The 24538-nt window shown below is 40.7% G+C and overlaps 2 protein-coding genes across 4 annotated transcripts; one reads left to right on the top strand and one right to left on the bottom strand.

Annotated features, from left to right (window-relative positions):
* tmem184c (transmembrane protein 184C) lies at window positions 1-7657 on the top strand. The gene is made up of 10 exons (XM_076294225.1): window positions 1-682; window positions 777-907; window positions 1045-1081; window positions 1490-1695; window positions 2466-2540; window positions 2887-2980; window positions 4615-4727; window positions 4897-4996; window positions 5459-5630; window positions 5809-7657. Exons 1-10 carry the CDS (start codon window positions 566-568, stop codon window positions 6099-6101), a joined length of 1338 nt encoding a protein of 445 aa, XP_076150340.1. The 5' UTR covers window positions 1-565; the 3' UTR covers window positions 6102-7657.
* prmt9 (protein arginine methyltransferase 9) lies at window positions 7222-24538 on the bottom strand. Of its 3 annotated transcripts, XM_076294222.1 has the most exons (13): window positions 24278-24538; window positions 23848-24047; window positions 21198-21346; window positions 20726-20962; window positions 20313-20480; window positions 19759-19861; window positions 18515-18624; window positions 17980-18172; window positions 16791-16974; window positions 13614-14316; window positions 11779-11932; window positions 9820-9942; window positions 7222-9536 (listed from the first exon to the last, which is right to left on the bottom strand). In XM_076294222.1, exons 2-13 carry the CDS (start codon window positions 24043-24045, stop codon window positions 9117-9119), a joined length of 2742 nt encoding a protein of 913 aa, XP_076150337.1. In that variant the 5' UTR covers window positions 24046-24047; window positions 24278-24538; the 3' UTR covers window positions 7222-9116. The 3 variants fall into 3 exon arrangements, with proteins under 3 accessions (XP_076150337.1, XP_076150338.1, XP_076150339.1); XM_076294223.1 differs by lacking the exon at window positions 24278-24538 and having other exon boundaries at window positions 23848-24181; XM_076294224.1 differs by lacking the exons at window positions 23848-24047; window positions 24278-24538 and adding an exon at window positions 22137-22283 and having other exon boundaries at window positions 21198-21443.

Genomic DNA, 24538 nt, shown 5'->3' on the forward strand with positions numbered 1-24538 from the left:
GCATGAAAACAGGAAGTTTGTGGCTAGTCGCAATCTGAGAAACTTTGTTTACATCTTGTAAGACTAGTTTAGTAAGAGCCATTGTCAGTTAAAGCAATCATTTTCTGGGATCTGGAATTGCCTTTTCCATATTTTGCTAGACAAAACTATGATACAACGGTAGTGTAACTGGCAAACGTTTAGCTAGTCCAGGCATTGTCACACAGCTGGCTAGCTAGCTACTGGAATGGAGTAACGTAACGTTAGCGCCTGAGATCAGGATTTGTTTACAATGAATCAGCTGACTAACCTTAGGTAGTTAGCTAGGTGACTTGCGGACTTCATTCGTTGATAGGTTTAAGCTTACCATGATGAAATGCAGATATAATGTAATATTTCTTAAATAAACCTATTGCGTAGACGAACAGCATGCGTCTGCAACATTGCTAACGATTTAGCTAACGTTAAGCGTCAAACGCCTAAACTAGCTCGCCAGCTAGGATTGTTAGCTTGCAACTTATTAACAGGTAACTTATCGTTAAATGTACCTTCTGTTAGTTGCCTGGGAGATAAGCTTTGTTCAATAATGCCATGCACATGTGGGAATTGGAGGCGGTGGATCCGTCCCTTGGTAGTGGTCTTGTATATTTTACTCTTGCTTGTGGTACTGCCACTCTGCATATGGGAGCTACAGAAATCAGAGGTTTGTCTGAAACATCTTTTTGTCATTGCGTAGCTTCACTTACATGAGGATATCTAGCCTACTGGTTGTGTCTCATCCCATTTGTTTTCATCAGGTCGGCACACACAACAAGGCATGGTTCATCGCAGGTATTTTTGTGTTCATGACCATACCTATATCACTATGGGGAATCTTACAACATCTGGTAAACTACACCCAGCCGGAACTGCAGAAGCCAATAATCAGGTCAGTCAGGCCTACTCCACCCTTCATATAACATTCAACCTGTATAATGTCAAGTTGAGTATAAAATTATGGAAGGGCATGGATGGAAGAGACAGTGCTGTCCAGCTTATCTCTCTGACTGATTTTTTGCCTTGCAGGATACTCTGGATGGTTCCTATTTACAGTCTAGATAGTGTGAGTATATTTTCTGTTGGATACAAGTAATTTTATTTGGATGGTTCCTTAATAAGTACTGTACAGGCATGTTGGTTTTGTTCGAAGTTATAAGAGGCCCACTCATTGCTAATTGGATACTGAACCATTGAAAGCACATGATCCTCATCTGCATTATGTGGTTCACTGACTGAAAAAAGGTAGAGGGCTGTAGTCTCTGAATATGTTTGCCATTCTACACTAAATATTATAAACAGGCCAAAAACACATATTAATAAACTTATAATGAAAATGTGCGCACAAGTCTTGTCTGTAATATAAGCCCATTGTAGAGAGCTTCCTCCACTTCATGAAATGGATAGTTTTGATACCATTCCCTGACTATATATATGTTTAATCCTTTTCACTCTTATCTTTCCTGTCTTTCAGTGGATTGCGCTAAAGTACCCTGGTATTGCTATATATGTGGACACCTGCAGAGAATGCTATGAGGCCTATGTCATCTACAATTTCATGATCTTCCTGCTGAATTATCTTGGCAATCAGTACCCCAGTTTGGTCTTGATGTTAGAGGTTCAGGAACAGCAGAAGCACCTCCCACCTCTCTGTTGCTGCCCACCATGGCCCATGGGAGAGTGAGTCCTTTACCAAAATTTGGTTGTACAAAACAACTTTTGTATGTATCCCCATCAAACTGCAGATCATGCTGTAGGTTTTACTGTCCATAACTACTATTTATATGTTGCAAGCAGATTGCACTAATGCACATCACAGAACTTAGATACAAAGTATGAGTACAGAGTACACAGGAATTTGACTTGGTGATACAGCACATCATATAAACAGATATTAAAAAGAATAGTTTAGAACTGAGAACACAGAACTTGGACTACTCCCTTGTAGTTACACATAAATACATACCGGTAATCAGTTATTTCACTCAGAACATCAGTAGTGTTTACAGCATAAATGTGGTTGGATGTAGAAAGTTTCCAGTGAAAGTAGCCAGGTCTAAATAGACTCTAGTCAGGCGAACCCACTAATGAGAAACATGCATGCTCCTAATTCAGAGGTATTTTTGACATGGAACATTGTGTTACGGATTAAAATTCTTGACACCAAACCATGAAAGACATAACCAAGTCTTGATAATGTAGTAAATACTTGTTTTAAAATGTAAAACTATGTTTGAATTGACAAAATAAAAATTACAAATTACAAATAAATATAAAAGTAAAATACAAAATGTTTTAAAAAAAAAAAGAAAAACATCACTCCCTTTCAAAACGGGAAAGAATATCAATTTCTGTGTCACTGTATGAGCATAATAACACAGTCACAGTCATGCTCATAACTCCTTCTTACTCCACATCTCACTCCACATTCATAACTCGTCTTTCTACAGGGTGCTGCTCCTCAGATGCAAGCTGGGAGTTCTACAGTACACTGTTGTGAGGCCAGTCACTACAGTCATCGCACTGTAAGTTCACCTTTAGGCTCTCGGCCCCAGATTTCATGTTTCAGTATTTAGATTAGGCTTAGTCTGCTGTTGGCAAGTAAACCACAAACAGCTTGATCATGTCTATATTGGGTTAGAATGGTCAATTTTGAGCGGTTAAGAAACTAAACTAAAATAAAATAAAATAAAAAGAAGCACTTGACTGATTTGTCATGCTAGTCTGCTTATTATGTGTAGGTTGTGGATTATACGAGCAATTATTACTTTGACTAATTTTGCATAAGTATGTGACACAAATCAACCATGTATCTGCTGGGCCTTCATGGTGCTTCTGACTGATATCTGATTGGCAATTTCTCTTTTGCAGGATATGCCAACTTTGTGGGGTCTATGATGAGGGGAACTTCAGTTCAAAGAATGCATGGACCTACCTGGTTATTGTTAATAACCTTTCCCAACTTGTAAGAAAAACGTTTTTGTCCAAATAATATCATATCAAAATTTGTACTATGTACAAAATGGACTGTACATGTTATTTTACTCATTCAAAAGAAGCAATCCTCATTGTGCACTGTTAGTAGTGCAAATAAATTATACAACCCCAAAACAGAAAAAGTTGGGACGTTGTGTAAAATGTGAATAAAAACAGAATGTAATAATCTGCAACTTTCTTAAATTTATATTTCGTTGCAAAAAGGACAGACAACATATCAAATGTTGAAAATGACAAATTTGACTATTTCATGGAAAATATATGTTAATTTCGAATTTGATACCAGCAACATGTTTTAAAAAAAAGTTGGGACGGGGCTAACAAAATGCTGGAAAAGTTGTGTAATGATAAAGAAAACAAAAGGAGGAATATTTCACAACTAATTAAGGTAATTTGGCAAAGCACAATCAATTCTGAATGATGTATGGTTTTGAGCAACATATAATCCCATATAAATCCAGGCAATGTATTTTCCAGGGAAGACCTTGAATATGTCAGGAAAACAATGCCACAATTAATTCTGCACATATCTAAACAGTATTTCTCCATAGACGATGAGTCCAGGTGCTAAAATGGCCTGCGTGCAGTCCAGATTTGTCAAATTAGGTGCATAATGGAATGAAAAACATGACTAAGAATACCCCATACTGTTGAGCAACTGAAATCCTATATCGGGGAGTAATGGGACAACATTTCACTCTCAAAACTCTAGCAACTGGTCTCCTCAGTTCCTAAACATTTACAGAATTCTGTTAATTGAAGAGTTGAAGCAGCAGAGTGGTAAACATGCTCCCGTCCCAACTTTTTTTGAAACATGTTGCTGGCATCAAATTCAAAATTAACATATATTTTCCATGAAATAGTCCAAATTTTCATTTTCAACATTTGATATATTGTCTATGTCCTTTTTGCTGATAAATATTGGTTTATGAGACTTGTATATTATCACATTCTGTTTTTATTTGCATTTTACACAATGTCACAACTTTTTCTGTTTTGGGGTTGTATGTTGCATGAGTGTTGAATCAGCTTTCCCAAGTTTTTTAACAGTATTTAGTGTTTCTAAAAACCTTTCAACAGACCAACTAGTTGTTCTATAAAAAGTACCAGTGCCCCCATCTGGTTCCTGGTCAATTTGAAGAGGTCCTCCTGCAAAAACTTCATATCTATTAGTCACAACATGGTAGTAATAACCACTTAGTGACAACTGAATAACCATTGCAAGGTGTCAGAAGCACTGGCTGCAATGAACCATGCCCTGGAGCGCACACTGGTCCTCACCCTGGAGGGATTCGTAGTGGCCAGTAGATTTGTGTGTGTGTGTCAGTGACTTATCCGCTTGAGTGACAACTGCTTCTGTTAACACATTATGACTGAATATAACCCAGTGTATTTCTACTTTAGGTTGTGTGCCTTTACACAATGTTATTCAACTTGGTGTGTAGTCTGAGCTCACTTCTGTAGGTGGGCTTGCTTCTACTCATTTCCTGTTACATTTTATAAGCAACTGCCGGCGATCTTTAGAATTTCAAACAAGCTTATTATTATTGAATTACAAATCTTGAAACAGCATACGCATGTTTTTTTCTTGTCTGTTTCCAGTTTGCGATGTATTGTCTGGTGCTGTTCTACAGAACCCTGCGAGAAGAGTTGAGCCCCATCAAACCAGTTGGCAAGTTCCTGTGTGTGAAACTCGTGGTGTTCGTGTCCTTCTGGTGAGCCTGACTGAATTTTATTTCAGTGCTGATACCGGATGGCTGAAATTATTATTTTAATTTGTTATTTACATTACTGATTTAAGGGTAATCAAAAGTAAGTTGCTTAGGTAAAACTCTCAAACTATTGTGTTGCTCTAAATATGATTCCCCTCTCTCTTGTTTAAAGGCAAGCAGTTTTCATCGCTCTCTTGGTCAAAGCAGGGGTGATTTCAGACTCTCACACATGGGACTGGGACAGTGTTGAAGCTGTGGCCACTGGATTACAGGTGAGCATGTAGACCAACGTGGATAAATATACATGCTCAATTACGGAATTTGGCCTTGCCTTTCTTACAAACTATAATACATTATCATCTATCCACACTGCCAATGATAAGAGTAAAAAGAATAGTTTCAAATATTGATATTTGTTTGTTAGAACAATGTTTACACAGCATACTATAATAACTATATGAAGAATGATATCGCTGTGAAGAACTTTCAGAGTCATTTTGAGAAACCTGACAGGCAATTATAATACATCAACTGTAGAAATCACAATGAACATTTGTGTGAATGTTCATATATTTGTAGTTACGGCTGTCTTTATAATTATAGTTCTTGGTGTGGATGTGCTTTAAAATTCTAAATTGACTAGAAATCAAGAAAATGTGAAGAAATATTATGTCCCAACATTCACACCAATGTCAATGATTTTGACTTGAATATGTTGCGGTTTTGTTTCTTAGGACTTTATCATCTGTGTGGAGATGTTCTTGGCAGCCATTGCACACCACTTCAGTTTCACCTACAAGCCTTATATCCAAGAGGCAGAGGAGGGCTCCTGTTTTGACTCCTTCCTGGCTATGTGGGACATCTCTGATATCAGAGCTGACATATCCGAGCAAGTACGAAACGTTGGTGAGTGTCCTGCCTCCTACATGACAAACATAATGTTTACCACACTTAGCTCGTAGAATTGTGTATAGACCTGCTCTGTAATATCTTGACTTTCTTTAATAATGGTAGTGATATCAGTAGTGTTTAGGATGTGGTTCTCCACAAGCCCCTCTTAAGCAGAAACCGTGTTGTTTGTCAGGGCGAACGGTTATGGGTAGGCCCCGGAAGATGTACTTTGGTGAAGAGCCAGACGAGGATGAGCACAGAGGGCTGCTTTCAGCCGGCTCACAGGACCCAGTTGAAGCCTCCTCCACTCCTGCATCTCCAAAAGGCCGATACCAGGGCCTGGGGCGCACCCTTACCCCCCACTCACTGTCTGCACCTGCCAACCTGAGCACCGCGGCCTGGGACGGTGATGTGGATGACATCACACCCACCCAGCCCAGAGATTCTGCTGAGTCACTGAATACAGATGACGCTCCAGTGACTTAGCTAATTGTCAGCTAGATTGCTACAGTTGCTAAAGTAAAACAGCCAACGTTCATTAGCCTCTGTAGCTTACACACACACACACACACACACACACCCTGTAAGGGTAGCTAGTGTGTGCCAGGTCTGCCTCACTGACACACACAGTTCTAATGCAAAAGTAATGGCCTCTGAAATGATTCTCCAACGTGCTAATAAGTGGCCAGGGCGTTTGTGTGTGACTGACTGCTATGCATACTAAAGCCAGAGGGTACAGGCTCCTGACATGAGACCATGATTTTCCTTTGACTCAGCTCTCTGGCAGACATGACCAACTCAAACCTAAATATGAAACAAAGCACATTCTGTCCAGCAGAATCCACAAATGGCATTTCTAATGGATTTATCTCAGAGACAGCTGTTTGAATGTTAATGTGTCTGTTGTCCTCATGAAGCAAACAATGGTTTCAATATTTTATCTTGAGTTAGCCAAGTTACCTTTTTTTTACATTCAAATGTATCCATTTGACGGAATTCTTAGTTTTTATCAGTTTTATCACAATTTTATGTGTGTGGCTGGATGTCCATGACCGGTTTTTCATGTGATGACTATCTGATAATCTGGACCTGCTAATATTTTCTCAAGCCACCATACGCTCTCTTAACTGTAATATACTGTACATCCCCAGTATGTACACTGGCATATACATGTGTGTTCCACTAGATGACCTGGTCTACAATTCAGATTTCACACTACACTGTATTCATGATGAGAGGTTAAATATATATATTTGGGAGACGTACATGTAGTGCAGACACATTAAGCATAAATGGAGGCCAGCCATATTCCTGTTTCATGCGAACTCATACATGACAAATGTACACCACAATAGTGTTTGCATGCTCATGACAGACATTACAGAGATTACAGGAACACATGAAATTCACCTTCTCACTGTATTCTACAAACCACCACAGAAAAGTTAATTTATTTCCTGCACCTTTTATGTGGTGCTATCATAAAATCATGCATACTGCCTAGTTTTCTTTTAATACATGAGCATGTACAACCCAGCTGTTTTCTTTCCTTCTTTCCTCTTTTAAGTTGAACTGACAGCCAAGTGTCCCTCGATTCCACTGGCTATTTATGTTTTTTTTTTTTTTTTTACAAATTATGGAAAACCAAAACCTGGAGGTTCCATATTTCTTAGTTTTCTGCATTAACATTATATGTTCTGGACCATCTCAACTGACGTTTTAACCAAAGATTTAGTGTATTCACCTGTAGTTAAGTTTCTCTTCATTTGTTGCTCAATTTGCTGTAATAAATGAAGATGTACCAGTTTGGACATCCAGAGTCTGTGCATTGACTTACAGCTTAGTAGAAGAGGCTGCTCATATAGCTGTGGGCTCATGTTGTGCTCAAGGTACTACTGTATCTTCTCACTTTTTGTTTGGTAGCTCATCATATTTGCAGTACTGATCATATAAAATGTGATGTGTTTACTGTAATCATGTGCAGCTATGTTGCATTGCCTTATCTAACAATTGTAAAACATTAAATATTACAGGGAAATGGATTTGTAATCGACCTGTTTTGTTACTGAGCATCACTGTTTGGTTAGGTTTAATTAACATTACTGACATAGATGACCGTTAAATACTAGTGCCCTAATGGAAATTAGTTCATGATTTTATTTTAGAAAATATTCTCCTTTTGAAACATTCCTCCTCAATCTGGTGGTTCACAGCACTGGTTTGATTAAGCATAATGACTAAATATCTTGAGGCCACTTGGGCTATTCCGTGTCAATGAGATAAGGTTGTCGCTGCACCATCTCAGATTTTGTTACAACCTTGTCAGTCCCAAAACCAAGGTTTGTAAAATGTTTTTTTTATCTTCATCATCTTAGTATGACTGAACCATTAAGAGTTTGTACGGCATGCAAAAAATATATTAAAGGAATTATAAAGGGTATTTGATATCAACCACTATGTTTTCTTTAAATCCCAATAGTTTATTGTTATGTTGTAAAGATATCTGAGTTTTCCACATACAATGGGCACGAGGATGAAACAAGGGAAGGTTGTGTATTTTGGTCATTTTCAAAAGTCTAAAATGGTTTGTGGGGTGGTTAATAGGAACTTGAAAATCTCTGTAAAAGTAGCTCAATGCCTGCACATTTAGTATCAATGTTGGTGCCATTGATAATTAGATAGCGTTCCCCAGGAACAAGATAGATACAGTGTGTTTCTCTATGAAGGAAACATGGTCCAATATTGCGACTTCCACTAAATGAGAACGTCAATTAAAGGATTCAGTATTGAACTACCCCCATATAGATTTTCAGGTTCCTACTAGCTACCCCACATGCCATTTTTGTTCTGTAAAAAAATGACCAAAAAATGCAACCCCACCTAATTTAATTCACAGTTTCCCCATATCCATGTTATGGGTACCTCAAATATTGGCACAACATTAATAAAACATTGTATTTGCAGACAAAAAACAGATTGATAATCAAGCAGGCACAATTGTTCTATTATAAGTTTTACCCTGAATATCACTCTTTTTTGCACTTTGTTCCAAATGTAGAATCTAGGGCCTTATATAAAATCAATAGCCATGCAGTACAAAGTTTTAATGGTCCTGCCATCCTACAAAGTTTAGCACAAGCTAGAAATAATACTTTAAGATATTAATGCCCAAACAGGGCATCCAAGATCTAAGGGCAAAGAAAACATGAAAACAGTCTGAGACAGTGCTGCAACTATTTTGGTCAGATTTGACATGGAATGAGCCACCTTCTAAACTGGGGCGAGTGCTCTCAAGGTGTTCTACTGCTCAGGGAAAGTCAATGAACTGCTCATGAAGTAATACAAAAAAAGACACTAATGTTATTTTTTTTTGTTTTGCACAAAATGTCTAAGCCTCAGTTACACAGTCCCACAACATTCAAACAGTAGTCCTACGTAGCTCCTTTGATCTATCCAGTAAAATCTCCTGGACCTGATTCATCTGTAGGGTCAAGACTAGGATTAAGTGTTTGGAGGCATTGAGTTCATGAAAAACCCTTCCAGCCGACAGGAATCTGTGACAGCAGCTCCCCCTGTTGTGGGTGAGTATGTGAGAGTAGAGCCCTCCACCTTAACGGCAGCTACGGCAGCCCCCTCCTGTTTTGCTGTGTCCATGGCAACGATGTCCTCTGCCCTGCTGGCCTCCATGGCCACGGGTCCGTCCTCCTCCTTGGTGGCGTTGATGGACAGGCTGCTCTTGTGCAGTTGAATAGTGAGCCTGACCGTGTCCCCCGCGGTCACACACAGAGGGTCCTGCAACACCACAGCTGCCTGCTTCCAGTGAGACTCCTGACTGAAGGTGCTGACGCTCCACTCTTCATCCAGGTGAATCTGATACCAGAAGGGGATGGCGGTCACTCTGCCCGAGGCAGTGACCCGCACCTGAGTTGGACACATAGAACAAAGGGGGTTGAAATGAGGGGTCACCACGGCAACAACACACATCATTATTTGTTAAGTGAAAAGATTAATTGCGGAGGGTTTCTACTAATCAACTTTTCAGACACAATAATGCATGATGGCTTTTTAAATAGTAAGAATGAAGTGGAGTAGAGCTTGACTAAATACCGTCTGTAAAAAACACAATGTCTAGCCTGTTGTTTATTGACAGTTTCTCACGCACACAATCTCAACACACATTTTTTCTCGGTCTCTCATCACTCACCATTATTTCTCTGGCTGGATAATTGTTGTGTGTGTTCATGAGATCTAGAGTGAAGAGCTCTGCAGGCTCACTGAGGTATGTGCACTCCAGAGTAGAAAGATCCAGAAAGACATGGATAGGCACCTGCAACCCAGAGGAAGGATCAGTTAGTGTCTGTTCCAGAACAGCAGCATGACGGTTGAAGCTCTCATCTTCATCGGAATAAAACTCTGATAATTGCCATCTTCTGCACCAGTTGCATAGACTGTACTAAGACTATTTTATTAGAGGTCCAATTCCCTAATTCACGGGTATAATCGCAAGGCGCAGCCACAGTGGTTAACCCTCCACCTGGGAACATTTAAGTCCTCCATAAAATCCGAACACCTTTAGAAAGTGTGCACAGTTTGCAGTAATGCGAGGCCTGTATGGACTGCTGTCTAGAAAATGAGGAGTGGTAATGAAGCGGCACAACAGCATGTCCCTCTCTGCACAGAGAACAAAGGAGCTGTCAGGAGTAGGTGCATTCAGGAGCACAGAAGCTTTTGATGTGACTAATGTAATGCATGCTGATAGATGCAGGTAGAGGTTGTCCTATGCTGAGCACAGTGACGTTCTCCCACGCTGACAGCCAGTCGCATTTGGAGAAGTGCCCTCGACTGAGCACTTCAAAGACGACATCTGTTAAAACAAACGGCCGTCCCTCGAGTGCCTATCTGAAATTAGAACACAAACATGACACACACACACAAACGACAAAAAAAGTGTGTGCTCAAAAGGCTTCTCAGTTCTTCTGATACAGATGGAACTCCACATGAAAGTGAACAGGAAAAAAAATCATAAAAAGACGAGGCGAAATGGTAGAATACCTCACAAACTCCAACAACTGAAAACCTTGGTTTAAAAGATGTCACTTTAAATGTACGTGAATGTCACTCTGCTCCAGATACCATACTGCCTCTCAGGAATAAATGAAAAGAAAAACCTGTGGAATATACTGTAGGTGAACCTTGATGGAGTGTTATACCAAAGAACAAAAGTCATTTTGATTCACTTTGATCTCACAAATTAGCTTTGGTTTTGCCAAGGGGTGCTTCAGTGATTACGGGCATCGCCATGTCGCCGTTATATTTAGAAATGACCCCAGCCAGGCCAACGGCAGTGGCCCAAGGTGTCAATTACTGTATTAGTGTTTGGAAAAGACCCTGCTGCTCTCTGCACAAAATCAGCATACAGCAGGGCTCTTCTTGGGAATTACTAGGCCCTGAAATGCCACTTGCTATTGGTGGATATTTAAACTTCTCTGTTCTTGTGGCAGATCATTTCTAGATATTCTCCCATACTTAGGGTTGTTCAGCAGGTCCTGAAGGCTACATGGCAATCTAACATGACTTTTTGGACCTGTTTTGTCCTGACAGAAAACAAATATCATTAGAGAGACCACAATTGTCATCAATGGAACATATTTAGACCTCCTCCAAGCTGAAATGTATACTGACATGGTGGTAATAACTGAAGGTACACATGCTGAAAACCTTTGCTATAGAATATGCAGAATTTACTTTCTTTTTGACAAGTAAGCAATCTGGCAGTCTTGTCTGGGAAGAAATACTTGGCATACAGTACAATAACAGGCCGATGAGATAAGATGCAACTTTGTAGTACGGTGCCACAATGAGATATTGACCTGTATTATTATTCTAGCTGTAAGTATATAGATTTTGCAACATCAGGTTTTACTTTACTGTAGCCCAAATGCATCATTATTCAACACAAACATGCAATAATGACTTTCTAAAAGAAATGTGCCTAAAACAAATATGAGAGCATGGCCTGAATTAAAGTGCCTTCATCGTTTCCATCCATTTGAAATGAAAATAACAAGCAGACAGTTAACTGATTATCTGATGACTGATGGCAGCATCTGATGTGGTTTTTAAGAGTCTGCATCTTGTACCCCTAAGATTCAGATAAACATACTGTGAACTGGTTGATGAAGGGGGCGATGTTGAAGCCCAGTGTTGGCTCTCTGCCCTGGACTGCACTCTCCTGGAGCAGCATGTCGGACTCCACCAGCAGCCCGTAGATCACGATGCGCTCAGGGAATATACGGCCACCGTCCTCCAGCAGACACCTACGGAAATCACCACACGCTTCATCAACAGATGTGCACATGTAGAGTTTTCCAGCATACGGCAGAAAATAATAACTACATAGTGGAATAGCATAAATGACTGCCAGATTTAAATTACTGTCAAACTATTTAATATTAAATCTTTAATGAACCAGGGTATATACAGAAATTCTTAAGTTGAATTTAATACCTTTTAATACCTTTTTTAATACTTTCACAATATTTTTTAATACCAACATGACTTCGAGCTGCAACTAGTAGAGAATGCTGGAGAATGTGGGCCCCATGTGATAAAATACTTTTGGGCCTGCATGCTCCCCGTGACGAAAATTTTGAAAAATAACCCCTTAAATGATGACTTCTGGGGAATTTTGTGGAAACTAATTGATAAATTGACTTAAAATATATTATATTATAATATATTGATATTGAATACAGCCTATAAAAACCTACACAGGTTGTTATATTCAACTAATTTTAAGCAAGTCTATTGGGACTTTGATCTCATCACATACTACATCAAGGGAGTAAGCCTATAGCTCCTGAGCAAGCTTTGAATAATGTAAAGGTCACACCTGTTAAACTAAACTTAACATGACATTTACTGACAGTAGAACATTTTAAATCTTATAGCCTAAACCTTATCTTATAGCCTAAACAAAGCAACACTGTCAGACCTATGTTTTACCTCTATTCTGTAGTCAAGGCAGGGGTAGCTCATTGCAAATAACCCCCTATCTACATCTGTTTACAATGGTATATTCTTGTTTTTTTTCCCCTTTCATTTAATTATATACTTGTTTGAATGAAAAGGCCTTCTGCCTTATTCTGCCTTTATGGGGACTTTTAATTTGAAAAGGGGTTATTGTGATACTGTAAGTAGGCCTAGTTTAGGCTATGTCTGCTACTCTTACAGCCTGTGTCATTGAAAATGCGATGGCGCAAATTATTACTTTTTTGGATGACAATGACAACTGGTAGCGTAGACATACTGATAACTTTGATAAAGCCTCAATGACGCATATTTATATGGAGAGACAGTAGCCCTACGTGGCCAATGAGCCACTGAGCCAGGCAGTAGACTCTTCCACCTCTTACTACGTCCGCACATTCTTGTTTGCTGGCTAGTAGACTCCATACATTCACTCCCATCCAAGTGACATCTATTGTCAGACTTGGCAATAAGCCTCTTGGCTGTTGCCAACTAGCCTAAGCCAGTCTTTGATCTCGAGTCCTCTAACCAAATGTCCGAAAAATGAAATTTTCCCATGACTTCGTCAATAGTAGCGAACTTTTGGCAACAATTTTGGCAGCAAGCTAGCCGTATATCCAGTGAGTTTGAGGGGGCGCTAAAAGTTTTTACCGCGAACGCACACTGACATATCACTCAGGTCCTCGCACATATAATTAATATAATATAAATAAATTCACACGAATTTTAGGAGATAGGCCTGCACTTAACACAAATGGAAAACCTCATAGTTAGTAGTTTGAAAATGTAATACCTCATCAGATGACGTTTATTACCTTTTAATACTTTTAAATGGCCTTAAATTTGGCTAATTTCATTTACTACCTTTTAATACCTTTTACAACCCCGCAGACACCCTGTGAACAGCCGTATTAAATTCTCCAGTACTTGTATTTGTCAAGCCCAATGCATCAAAGGTTGCATCAATACCTGGCCAACGTGGCTTTCTCCATAAGCTTCTGTCTAAGCAGCCCACAGGTCTCCACACAATCCAGCACGATGGCACTCCACAGTTTCTCGGTGGTAGGCCTCTGAAGAACAGCTGAATCATCCTCCACGTGATTGAGCCAGAACTCCAGTGCCCCCACGGGCACTCCGTTGCCCTGCGCTAGCAGGCGCAGGATGGTCTGGTGCTGCTCCTTCTCCACGGAGCTGTAGGCCCGCACCAGGCCGCAGCCTGACTCAGACCCAGCAGCTAGGTGAAGACCGAGCTGAGCGGCGATGAGGGAGATCAGGGAGAAGCCCTCACTCACGTCCAGCACGTACAGTGGTTCTGAGCCCTCGGCAGTGACCGGTGACCCGCTGCGGGTCTCTTTGAGACGAGTCAGTAGTTTGTTCATAGCTGCCTGGAAGTTCTGGTGGTAATGTGTGTTGTTGAGTAAAGCGAGTTCTGAGCACTCCAACATGAAGGCCTCCAGGGGCCCCTCGGGGTCCGTCTGCAGACCGGCCAAAGCGCTGCACAGCTCCACCTCTGGGTTGGAGGCCGAGTCCGAGCCCCAGACGTCTCCTCCCTCCCAGCTGTCCAGTCGGAGCACACAGCCGTCCCTGACCACAGCCACGCAGCACAGGCGCAGGTACGCATCCTTACACGACACCTCCACCAGCAGCCGGTCACCAGGCTTTACTGCACAGTCTGCAACACACACACACACACACACACACACACACACACACACACACACACACACACATATTGACCTATTCATGTTTCCATGAAAAATATCTACAAAATATCAATATAATTATATCACACTACATACTAAAGACGCCATCCACAATTCAGCCAAAATAACATCAACAGCATATCAACTTAGACCCCTCCCTTCCGTGTTGCTGAAGCAGCGTGTCGATTGGCTGTAATTGAGTTTTGGGCACACCCTGGATGGACAGCTAGAGGAGCCATTTGCTGTATTTGAGGCAAGTGCACTGGATTCAAATAGACTGAGGTAGAAGCTTATCACCAGGAGGGTCCAAGCAATTCACATACAGTAACTCCAGAAACTCGTGAATATGGAGAGAAATTTAGAAGAGAATTACGACTACCACTTCCACTACCATTACTACTACAACTAATAATAATAATAATAATAATAATACTTTTATAATGATTTAATTCGTGAAAAACTATGTATAGAAATATATACTTAATTTAATTTCAAGCCTGAAGTGACATCTTGGTTAACTATCAAACTTTGAGGAGACAAATCCCAGGATGATTTTCTTCAGCAACTTTTTATTCATGAAGCTGAAAACTAGATCTGGCACAGAACAAGAAGCTTTGCCTTCTCCAAAAGGAGACAATAAAAGAGATAGGAAAGGGGGGGTGGGAGGCTGGGCTGTAGGCAAATGAGATTTGGGGCACTCAAAGTCGACTCCTTAAGGAATAACATCTGTTCGCATTCTGGCAGTGCTGTGTGTATGTGTGTGTGTGTATGTGAATGTGTGTGTGTGTGTGTGTGTGTGGCAAAAAAAAAAACATTTGTGGAAAATGCATATTTATGCCACATAAGAATTTCATGAACCCTAAAGACTGTCACAGGCAGTGGTGGTGCACATGTCACCACGTAGAGGGAAGAAAACGGATGTCAGTGATCATGTGTGCTGGGGAGGGAGAAGGAGGGCTGCTAGAGATTCCCTTGATGACGCCGCTGTCAATTAGTGTGAGTGTGACAGGAAACAGGAAACCTTATCAAAGCCTTCATCATAATGCTTGCCTTCATCTTCTGCAGCTTAGGCTAATACATGAGCATCTGTTCAGCCCAGTCAGAGCAGCATTAGGCCTCTATGGCTTCTTCTATCACTACAGCTCAATGCAAGTTAACAGCAACATCTAGATTTCTTAAAGAACATGTATGTATAAACAGGTATATATGTATACATACACAGAACAACACATTGCATTTATATAGCACTTTTCAAGGCTTTACATATAAACATGCATTAAAAAAACACACACAAAGACATTACAAAAATAGTAATTCAACAAAGAGTATAGCTTCCACCACAGCCTATACCTTACATACATTATACAAAACCTACAAAATCACTCATTGGTATACAGTGTGGAGTGTTGAAGTGACCAGAGGGTGTGGTCTCCACTCCAAAGGGTGTTTGTAGGGCTCATGGCCTGCACTAGAGCAGAGCGCAGCATTGGGTGGTTGCTAGCAGCAGGCCTCAGTGTAGGTCTGCACAATTAATGGATTTTTAATCAAACTCGCAATTTGAACTTTGCAATGAGGTTTATGCCAAACGTCAGAAGGCTACACCTGAAAACAGGTCTAATCACATCCGCATGTACATTGTACAAAAGCATATGAAGACCATTTTCCAATATAGCTTAAAGACTACCCTGACCTATATACACTTATTTATCATTATTTTTGCCGTCCATGTGTCAGAATCAACATTATCGCTCAACAAACAAATGTAATCAGACCTGCTTTCCGGTGTAGCCTTCTGGTGTCAACATAAACCGCATTAGCTAATTGCAAAGGCTGAGATTAAACGTGCAGCTTGCAACTCTGTCCCAATGATCTATGATTTTTATATTCAGGTCTTCCTCCTTGTGTGACAGCAGGTAGTGAAGCTCACCCAACAGGTATACTGTTCACTGTTCACTAGGCATGCTCACTAAACAGAAGTGGTCCCAACAAAGCAACATTTTGAATATTGAACTGAAGCTTGACTTTCAAAAATTATATCACAAATCAAATTGCAATCATAATATCTTTAAAGCAACACCAAAGCACTTTTCCTCTGTCGCACGCACGCTATTTGTTTATCCAGCACCCGCTTTGCAAATAACGATGTCCACAGACAAGGTAGAGTATGTTGCATGATTTTATGAAAGTATGAGGTATTGCGACATTAGAAGCAAGTTAAACGTGTAGTTTCTTATGTCTCATTCCATCAAACTACAGATCCGTTACCCGATCTGGCAAACTTGCATAGTGCGGTTATAGCCAATAGAGGGGCGCGAAGCAAATGCAGAAGTGCCATTCACCCTGTTACGAGTTGATGAACCACAGAAACAAAAAGCTCTTTGGTGTTGCTTTAACCCAAATGGTGCAGCCCAGTGTGGTGTGGGCAGTGAGGGAGGTGTCTCACCCTGTGGGCCCTGGATGGGGTAGATGGCCTGCTCCCAGCACGTCTTCTCCTGAGGGGCAGTGGACAGGCTGTTCTCCTCATCCAGGTGCAGTTGGAACCAAACAGCCAGGGCGTCCAGCACACCCTCCTGGGTCACGGTCAGACTCAGCCGGCTCACCTCTCTGGAGCACAGGCCCTCCAACTCCTAAAGGAGATCATAGGCCACAGGGGTTACTTTCCTAGGACATCACCTTCAGTTTAGTTACAGCATGAGCATTCTTTTTCAAAGGTCTGTGTGTGTGTGCCACATTATCTGTCGAACCGTTGGCTTGATTAATTTGAAACTTTCCAGGTGTCTCGCTACGGGCACGAGTAAGTGCAGTGCCAAGTTTGACATTGTTTGGGTAAGAAATGCATACGATAAATATATTGGTATAAGAAGCACACGGTTGGTTTTCAGCGCAGGACCAGAGACAGAGAGGGTAAGCAGAGTTTTGGCAGCAATGAATCAGGGCACAGCATGGGTCAAGATGTTTGGATGATTATCACGTCTGACGTCAACAATGAAGATTCCATGTACGCAGTTTGCTTGCATAAAATGATTCCATGGATTTTGCAACAACACGGCAACAAACACGGTTACTCGGTGGCTATTCAAAATGACGTAAAAATGATGTGCTATAAACTGACACTTTGAATAGCCAAACGGCGTTTCAGGATGCCACAAAGCTAGAATGACAGACAGAGCGACATGTCACTTTTGCTACCAAATACTGATTCTGAGTCACATCGTTGAAATTTTCAAATGATGATGCATCTTTCTACAAAATAGTTTGTCTTCTATATCATTAAGTTATTCAATAGGCTAAACATATAGCCTTACATCAAAGCTTTAAGCTTATGTCATTTCGATCAGCTACAGACAACAAGTGGCAGACAGAGCGTGTCACTTGAACATGTCACTAGTGATGGGAGACTGTTGAGTCACATCATTGCAAATCTCATACATGAGATGATATATGATTCCCCAAAATGGTTTGTCTTTTTTTATCAGGAAGTTATTTAATAATCTTAACAATAAACATATAGCCTTAACTCAAAACAGCTGTTAGTAATTTTGATCTGTAAAAATGTCTAAATGCCTAAATTCTGCTTACTAGAGCTGTAGCTGCCTGGCTGCTTTAGCTGTTTGGTCAGCAGTAAACTGCACCTGAGGGTCGTTGAAATCGATGTCCAGTGCTCGGAACGGGCTGGTGAGGGGTGTGTATCCTCCAGGCAGCCGACTCAGCCTCTCAGTGGTGTAGGGCTCAGTGGAGTCATCTGCATCTGCCGAACAGCTCACAGGGCTGTGGATCTCCCCCACTGCATCTAGAGCAAGGCCACCCACCGCAGACACACAAAGCCTGCATACGTGCGCACACACACACACACACACACACACACACACACACACACACACACACACACACACACACACACACACACACACACACACACACACACACACACACACACACACACACACACACACACACACACACACACACACACACACACACACACACACACACACACACACACACACACACACACACACACAGCATTTTAGCATTGGGGCCTAATGACCAAATGGCCACCAAGTGACAAGACTTGCCTTAAAGGATTTTGACCTGAGGTACATCAACTAGTAGAATAAAGTACTGGCTGGCTCACATCTGGCACGGACACCCCCACCCCCAACTCACCTGTGGTGTCGCCGGATTTCCTGGCACTGCACCGCCATTCCAAAGACTGTTGCTCCTGCAGGAATGACACGGCCTGTCTCCGAGGGGCTCGTCGGGGAATCCTGGGAATTCTATAGGACACATTTAGGGTCTTCAGTTACAGCATCACATCTTTTCAAATGTACATTCCTGTTGACCAAGAATATGCACTTTTCAATATTTCAGTTAACTAGCAAATGAAAAAAGGTATTTTAGTACAGCAGGCAGTCTTATATCGGTCAATGCAGAGAAAAATAAATGTTATAAAAATGCTGCTAAAATACTTTCAGACCATGTAAACCAAAATGGGGGGATTTGTTTGGAAACACCTTGTATTGGTTAGAAAACTATTCCTGAAAACAAGTGAAAAGTGTGAACTGTGTGATACTGAATTGTGGAGCAGATTTTTGGGCTGTTGTCTGGCCAGTCCTAAAAAGGGGTATTGATGATGAGATTTCCAGGCAGGCCACACCAGGCACGTAACTGAAGTGTTCTGTTCACAAAGTGTACATTCGTATTTGTGGAAACGGGTGCGCACATCCAAAATATGTTTTAACAGGTGCCAGATAACACGTGTCAGAGAGAGAGAGAAGGAGATGGTCTGCACACTGTATATGGGCTCCAAGAAATACTTTATTTATTCTAAAAAGGCAATGTTTCAATCTGAACAGATCTTCATCAGGCCTGATGAAGATCTGTTGAGATCGAAACAGAGATTTAAAGTCCTGCCATGTATTCCTATGCACTTAATTTAATATACTTGCCAATATTATCTCTACTCATTTGGATTTGTCTGGCTGGTGACAAACTCCTATATTTATTTTTGGTTCACAGGGTTTAAAAAAAAAACACTAAATGTTAATAGTGCATCCATGGATGCTTTTACAGTTCTCCCAACTATCCACTAGATGGAGCTGTTACTCAGGCCGCACATTTCTCTACTTAAGGTTCTGGGCTTATCAGTATTAAGATGGAAATACTCAATTGTCAGGATAACGTGTAATAGAGCATTTTATTACTAATACGTATTATGACGTTCTCCAATGAGTGAAGTTTCAACATGAATGAATGGGCACACATAACATTACAAATAGAATTTCCCAAACTGAAAAAGACACTGGTAACCATTTTCATTTTATCAACATACACACACAGAGACATGCAGACACACACACACACACACACACACACACAGTGTTTTAATCTTTTCTGCACATAAGGTTTACCTGAGGAGGCAGAAGGAGGTGGTTCCAGGCGTGAATTAAAGTCTCAATGATGCCTTCGCCGAACAGCCCTGCATCTACAGTCTCAGTGACAACTAATGACACCCTATGAAGAACATAGTAGTACAACATAAGAATGTAGGTTGAAGTAAGACTATCGTGACAAATGAATATGACATGTAGTCTACAGTTATGTTGATTATACAGAACTGATCAACTAGAGCAGAATATATTTTCTGAACGGCATTAATGACACCAAACAGGGAAAACAACAACTAAGTGTTTTTTGTTTTTTTTTACTTGTGCTAAACTTAATAAAATGGTGTTTTCGGGGTCTAAATTCTCAAAAGCATTAGTATATGTAAAATATAGTAAAGGCTTGTCTGTCCCAACTGTTTTGGTGCATGCTGCAATAAAGACACTGTATGTTGTAGTGTTCTTGATATGGTACAGGCTGAACAGCATTTATAAACAACTCCATTGTAACTCCACTAGAATTTTACAAACTGTTGGAAATGGAGTTACGCATAGCTGACAACAGAACCTCTAAATCCTACCTTTTGGGAATGTCTTTGGGAATCTCCATTTCCAGAGACTTCATGTGGAGGATTTTTATGCTGCCTTCCATGTCATTGGCAGCCACCACCTCACAAGCCAGCTCATACATGGTCTTGGACAGCTCACATGCGTACACCTCGGCTGCTCCAGCCTTCTTAGCACACATTCTGAATGCAGAGGAAATTTTACAGTATCACACACGTTCTACCAGTAGTGGAAGACAAGGAAATATATTTTCAACACATAGACAGACACCACTTTACTGTGAGGACATTCGTCTATGATATAAAAAAAAAAAAAGACATTCTCCTTTCTGCTCAAAGAAATATAATTTCTAGTGCAGCATTGTCGTGTTGAGAGACTACATATCTTTATTACCAAATCAAATCAGAGTAGCACAATTCAGTCTAACCCTAGTATGCCCGTGCCAGCGCCAATGTCAAGCACAGTACTACAGCCCCCACGCACTGCCTTCTGGATGGCCAGCTGGTACTTGTAATTTCGCCCACGGTCATTGAGCATCAGGAAGTGCCACCGCTCCACAAGCCAGTTGGCCACACGATAGAAGTTCTCTTTGGCCTCAGGGAAGTCCGGTCTCAGTTTCAGCGCTTTGTGAAAATGGCCGGCAGCCTCGTCTCTAAAGCCCATTCTGTGTCAGTGAAAACAAAGTCAATATTTCATCTTGCTGCCTTACACTGCCATGTGCATACAACGCCTCATGATTTATGTCCATCTCTGGAGAAAAGTTCTCCGCCTAGCTTCACTTTATTACTATCGCCCTTTACTTGAGATCAGGAAGTCCTCTATGGCAAACTAAGCTGTATAATATATTTTGTACATATTTTCTCCCTTTATTGCAAAGTGATATCCAATGTTAAAGTTACCTGAAGAGGTGCTCCCCCATACTATTCAGGATGACCTCGTCCACAGGGAACAACTCTAAAGCTTGCTCATAGCAGTCAAAAAGATCCTGAATCCGCCCCAGTGAGTCCAGCTCCTCTGCCCATTTGAAAAGAGTAAACCTAAAAGATTCCTAAAAGACAACAGAAAATGATGAGGACTGGGGTGGCAGGAAAGACAAATCATCTCATTTAGTGCCCATCAGGTACACAATACTGTAAAGGTGCCACCTGATAGCAATAAAATGTATGGTTAAAATGGATAATAATTTAACTTCAAGACTACTTTTAGTTAGCCATGTAACCCATCTTGGTTTTAAACAAAGACACTATCCCCTCCCCCAATGGAATGCTAATGTGCTGGTTTAAGGCCTATCAATTACACAAGACAAAGGATGCTTCCTTGATATAATGTATCCATGTATCATGAAATGTAAATGTATTCATGTCTGGTATCATTTTGATAGTCTCATTACAAGGATTGTAATGATGTGATTGTGAGAATGTTTGGAACATTCTATAAGTGATATTTCTGATATATAAGATATCTCTCCTCATGCTATTCTGACAAGAATTCATAGGTGTGAAGTGGGTGTGAGTAGGTGTGTCTGATACCAACTGTAGAACCAATCAAGTGGGCTTGTTCTTGGCGCCATTTTGTTCTTTGTTTAAACCATTTAAAAGTAACTAAACTGCAATGTTTGTGAGATCAGATTTTGGATTGTCAGACTAAGGATGTAGAGCGGAAGAGAGTAGTTGGCTCTAGGCCAACCTAGGCCTTTTAGGCCTGGGCTAGGCCTACATAGACCTTTTTTTGTACCCTCTTTGCCTGTAATAGAATAAACTTGATTCCTGAGTTTTTCCTGAAGTTCGCCAGTCTAAGATTAATTTTAAGTAATTATTCACCTACAATTACTTTCACACCACAATGCCAGCCCATTAAAGGTGCACTATGCAGGTTTTGACTCTAGAGTCTAGAGCGATATATTTATATACTGTAAATAGCAAACTTCTCGTGATATTGATATCGTAGCTGCCCTCATATGGCAGGTTCTTTATTGGTGTCCCAATGGATGCGAGGTGCTAAAGTTCATATTTGGGTGCTCTTTGGTTAAAACATGAATAATGGGTAGACTCAGTTGAGACACTTTTTGCCCACACAAAATAGATACTGAAAAGAAGTGATTTTCCACATGACATTCCATATGCCATTTCCTTAGTTTGTAGACTAAAATATTATCAATCAATAAGTAGTTTATATTTACCACAATTAGCTCATAAACATAAAGTGCATTTTTGTCTCGACTGTGTCTCAACTGTACCCATATTGAGTAGGCCTACAGTTGAGACAGTACCTGGTACAGTTGAAACACCCATTTTTAATGATGTATAGTTAACTAACCGTTCATTGCAAAATTGAATAAATAAAAACATAGCAATTGCAAAGTGTTTTTTAAATTCAGTGTAATTTAAATTCATTCATTTCATTTACATTAGCGTTGGTTAAAAAGGAATACTACATGAACAAAATATGTGACACAGGAAGGCACTGCTGATATGATGCAACACCTTCACCAGCCATCTTAAAAAACTTGTATCCTTGCAAAAGAAAGTCATACGGGCATACTGTCCTGGTCAGAGATAAATTGCCCCACCCACCCTCTATTCCACTGCTTTGAGTTAGTTACTAAGACTGGCTGAGCAAATGAATATCATAATGCCTGCCTTATGTTTCAAATTGTCAACAGGCTGAACTCTCGATTGAGTAGTCTTGTTCCCATCTCCAGCCCCCAGCACTCATACCAAACGAGAATCAAACCGCTCATATCAGGAAAATGTCGCCGACATGTGCGCGCCAGTATGAGTGTTGCCTGTAGGGGGCCGCATATCTGGAACGGGATTGATTATGGCCTCAAGGTGTTGCCCTCTATCTCCAACTTTAAAAGAAAACTAAAAAATAATACTAACTTATATCTAATATAAACTGTTTTCTCATGGACTACTATGATGTGTGTATGATTGAATGTGTATGTTATGTGTTTTGGTGCACTCTTTGCGTGCATTTACTCATCACTGTGTACACTGTGTACACCATTGTCTGTACCACTACCCTTTCATGAACCCTGGGCCCCCACCTATAAGCTTTCCTAGCTTCCTTGGGGGACCCATTCACTCTACCCAATTGATTTTGCATCCCAACTGTATTATTGTAATGTTTGAAGTGGTATTGTGAATAAAAAAAAAAGAATAGATATGGCAAACAGTACAAATGGAATGTTCAAGTAATAATATCAATACAATGTGTCTCAACTGTACCCCGCTGACTACCTCACACACTACCAGCGTGAAAATGCCATAATGCAAAGATGAAGTGCCTTTAAGCTGGGGGGAAATATTGTCCAGTGTTCAGAAAGTTGTTCAGTGCAGCGTAAGGTAATGTATTACATAAGATAAATTAAGATGTACACATGAATAGGGATATGTTACTAGAGCTGTTTAGGTATTCTATGCAGACCAGACCTGACATACAGTACTGCATGCAGGGGCCCTTTGAATGCACCCGGTCCCCTTCAAATGTTTGACCAACACTGACTAGATGCAACTTTTAGACAATTTAGGTTTTTAAACACCTTACCTTTGCAAAATCTTTCAGCAGAGGCTCCAGATTAAGGACCAAGAGGTAATGGACATACGCCGTGCCATAGTCTTGATTATAAAGGCACTGCTGAGCACTCTCCAAGGATCGCGACACCAATTCATTCCTTGCGGAATCTTCTCTTGGGGCCCGCCGACTGCGTCTTGACCGCTTGGGACGCGTCGTTGCGTTTGGCATTTCTGCAAAAATGTGTTATGTAGATAATATCTGCTGAATAGATAATCAGCCGCATGCATGCTAGCATTGCTTGCCAAAATAAATAACGATGCATGTGCGTGATTGCACATCGACTCTATAACGCCAACTGACAGTTAATGCAGAAAAAAATCACTCACACAACACAATAACCCAGTCACCGACCAAATGCTTACAATAAAGATTGCTAGCTAAATGCAATAAATTAACTTACTGTATGTTTCTTCTTAGCTGGTTGCTTTAACGTATCTAGGTTAGCAAGAGAGCTACATGTACTAACGTTACAAAAGACAGTCGCCTGTTTAAGTGGTCAAACATTGTCTCTTTAAATCGGGCATGGTTTGTAAAGACTGCATGCGGACATTTGTTATGAATATATTCTGTGTATTATGTTGGAGCTTCTTCGATTCAGGTAATAAAAGGCTGAAACAGCATGAGTTTTATTTGCATGCAAGCTAGCTGCAAGGTTCACTAG

This window comes from Alosa pseudoharengus, unplaced genomic scaffold (genome assembly GCF_046254945.1).
Source record: "Alosa pseudoharengus isolate Yale_2024_CS ecotype anadromous, Long Island Sound unplaced genomic scaffold, YU_APseudo_1.1 YU_APseudo_1.1_scf_2, whole genome shotgun sequence".
NCBI lineage: Eukaryota > Metazoa > Chordata > Actinopteri > Clupeiformes > Clupeidae > Alosa > Alosa pseudoharengus.

Coding starts and splice junctions, on each gene's coding strand:
- tmem184c (XM_076294225.1), top strand. CDS start 566: ATGCCATGCACATGTGGGAATTGGAGGCGGTGGATCCGTCCCTTGGTA. Junction 2,981..4,614: donor TTAATAACCTTTCCCAACTT/GTAAGAAAAACG, acceptor GTCTGTTTCCAG/TTTGCGATGTATTGTCTGGT. Junction 4,997..5,458: donor CTGTGGCCACTGGATTACAG/GTGAGCATGTAG, acceptor TTTGTTTCTTAG/GACTTTATCATCTGTGTGGA.
- prmt9 (XM_076294222.1), bottom strand. CDS start 24,045: ATGCCAAACGCAACGACGCGTCCCAAGCGGTCAAGACGCAGTCGGCGG. Junction 21,347..23,847: donor TGCTGAAAGATTTTGCAAAG/GTAAGGTGTTTA, acceptor GTTGTCTTTTAG/GAATCTTTTAGGTTTACTCT. Junction 11,933..13,613: donor GAGAAAGCCACGTTGGCCAG/GTATTGATGCAA, acceptor TGATTTCCGTAG/GTGTCTGCTGGAGGACGGTG.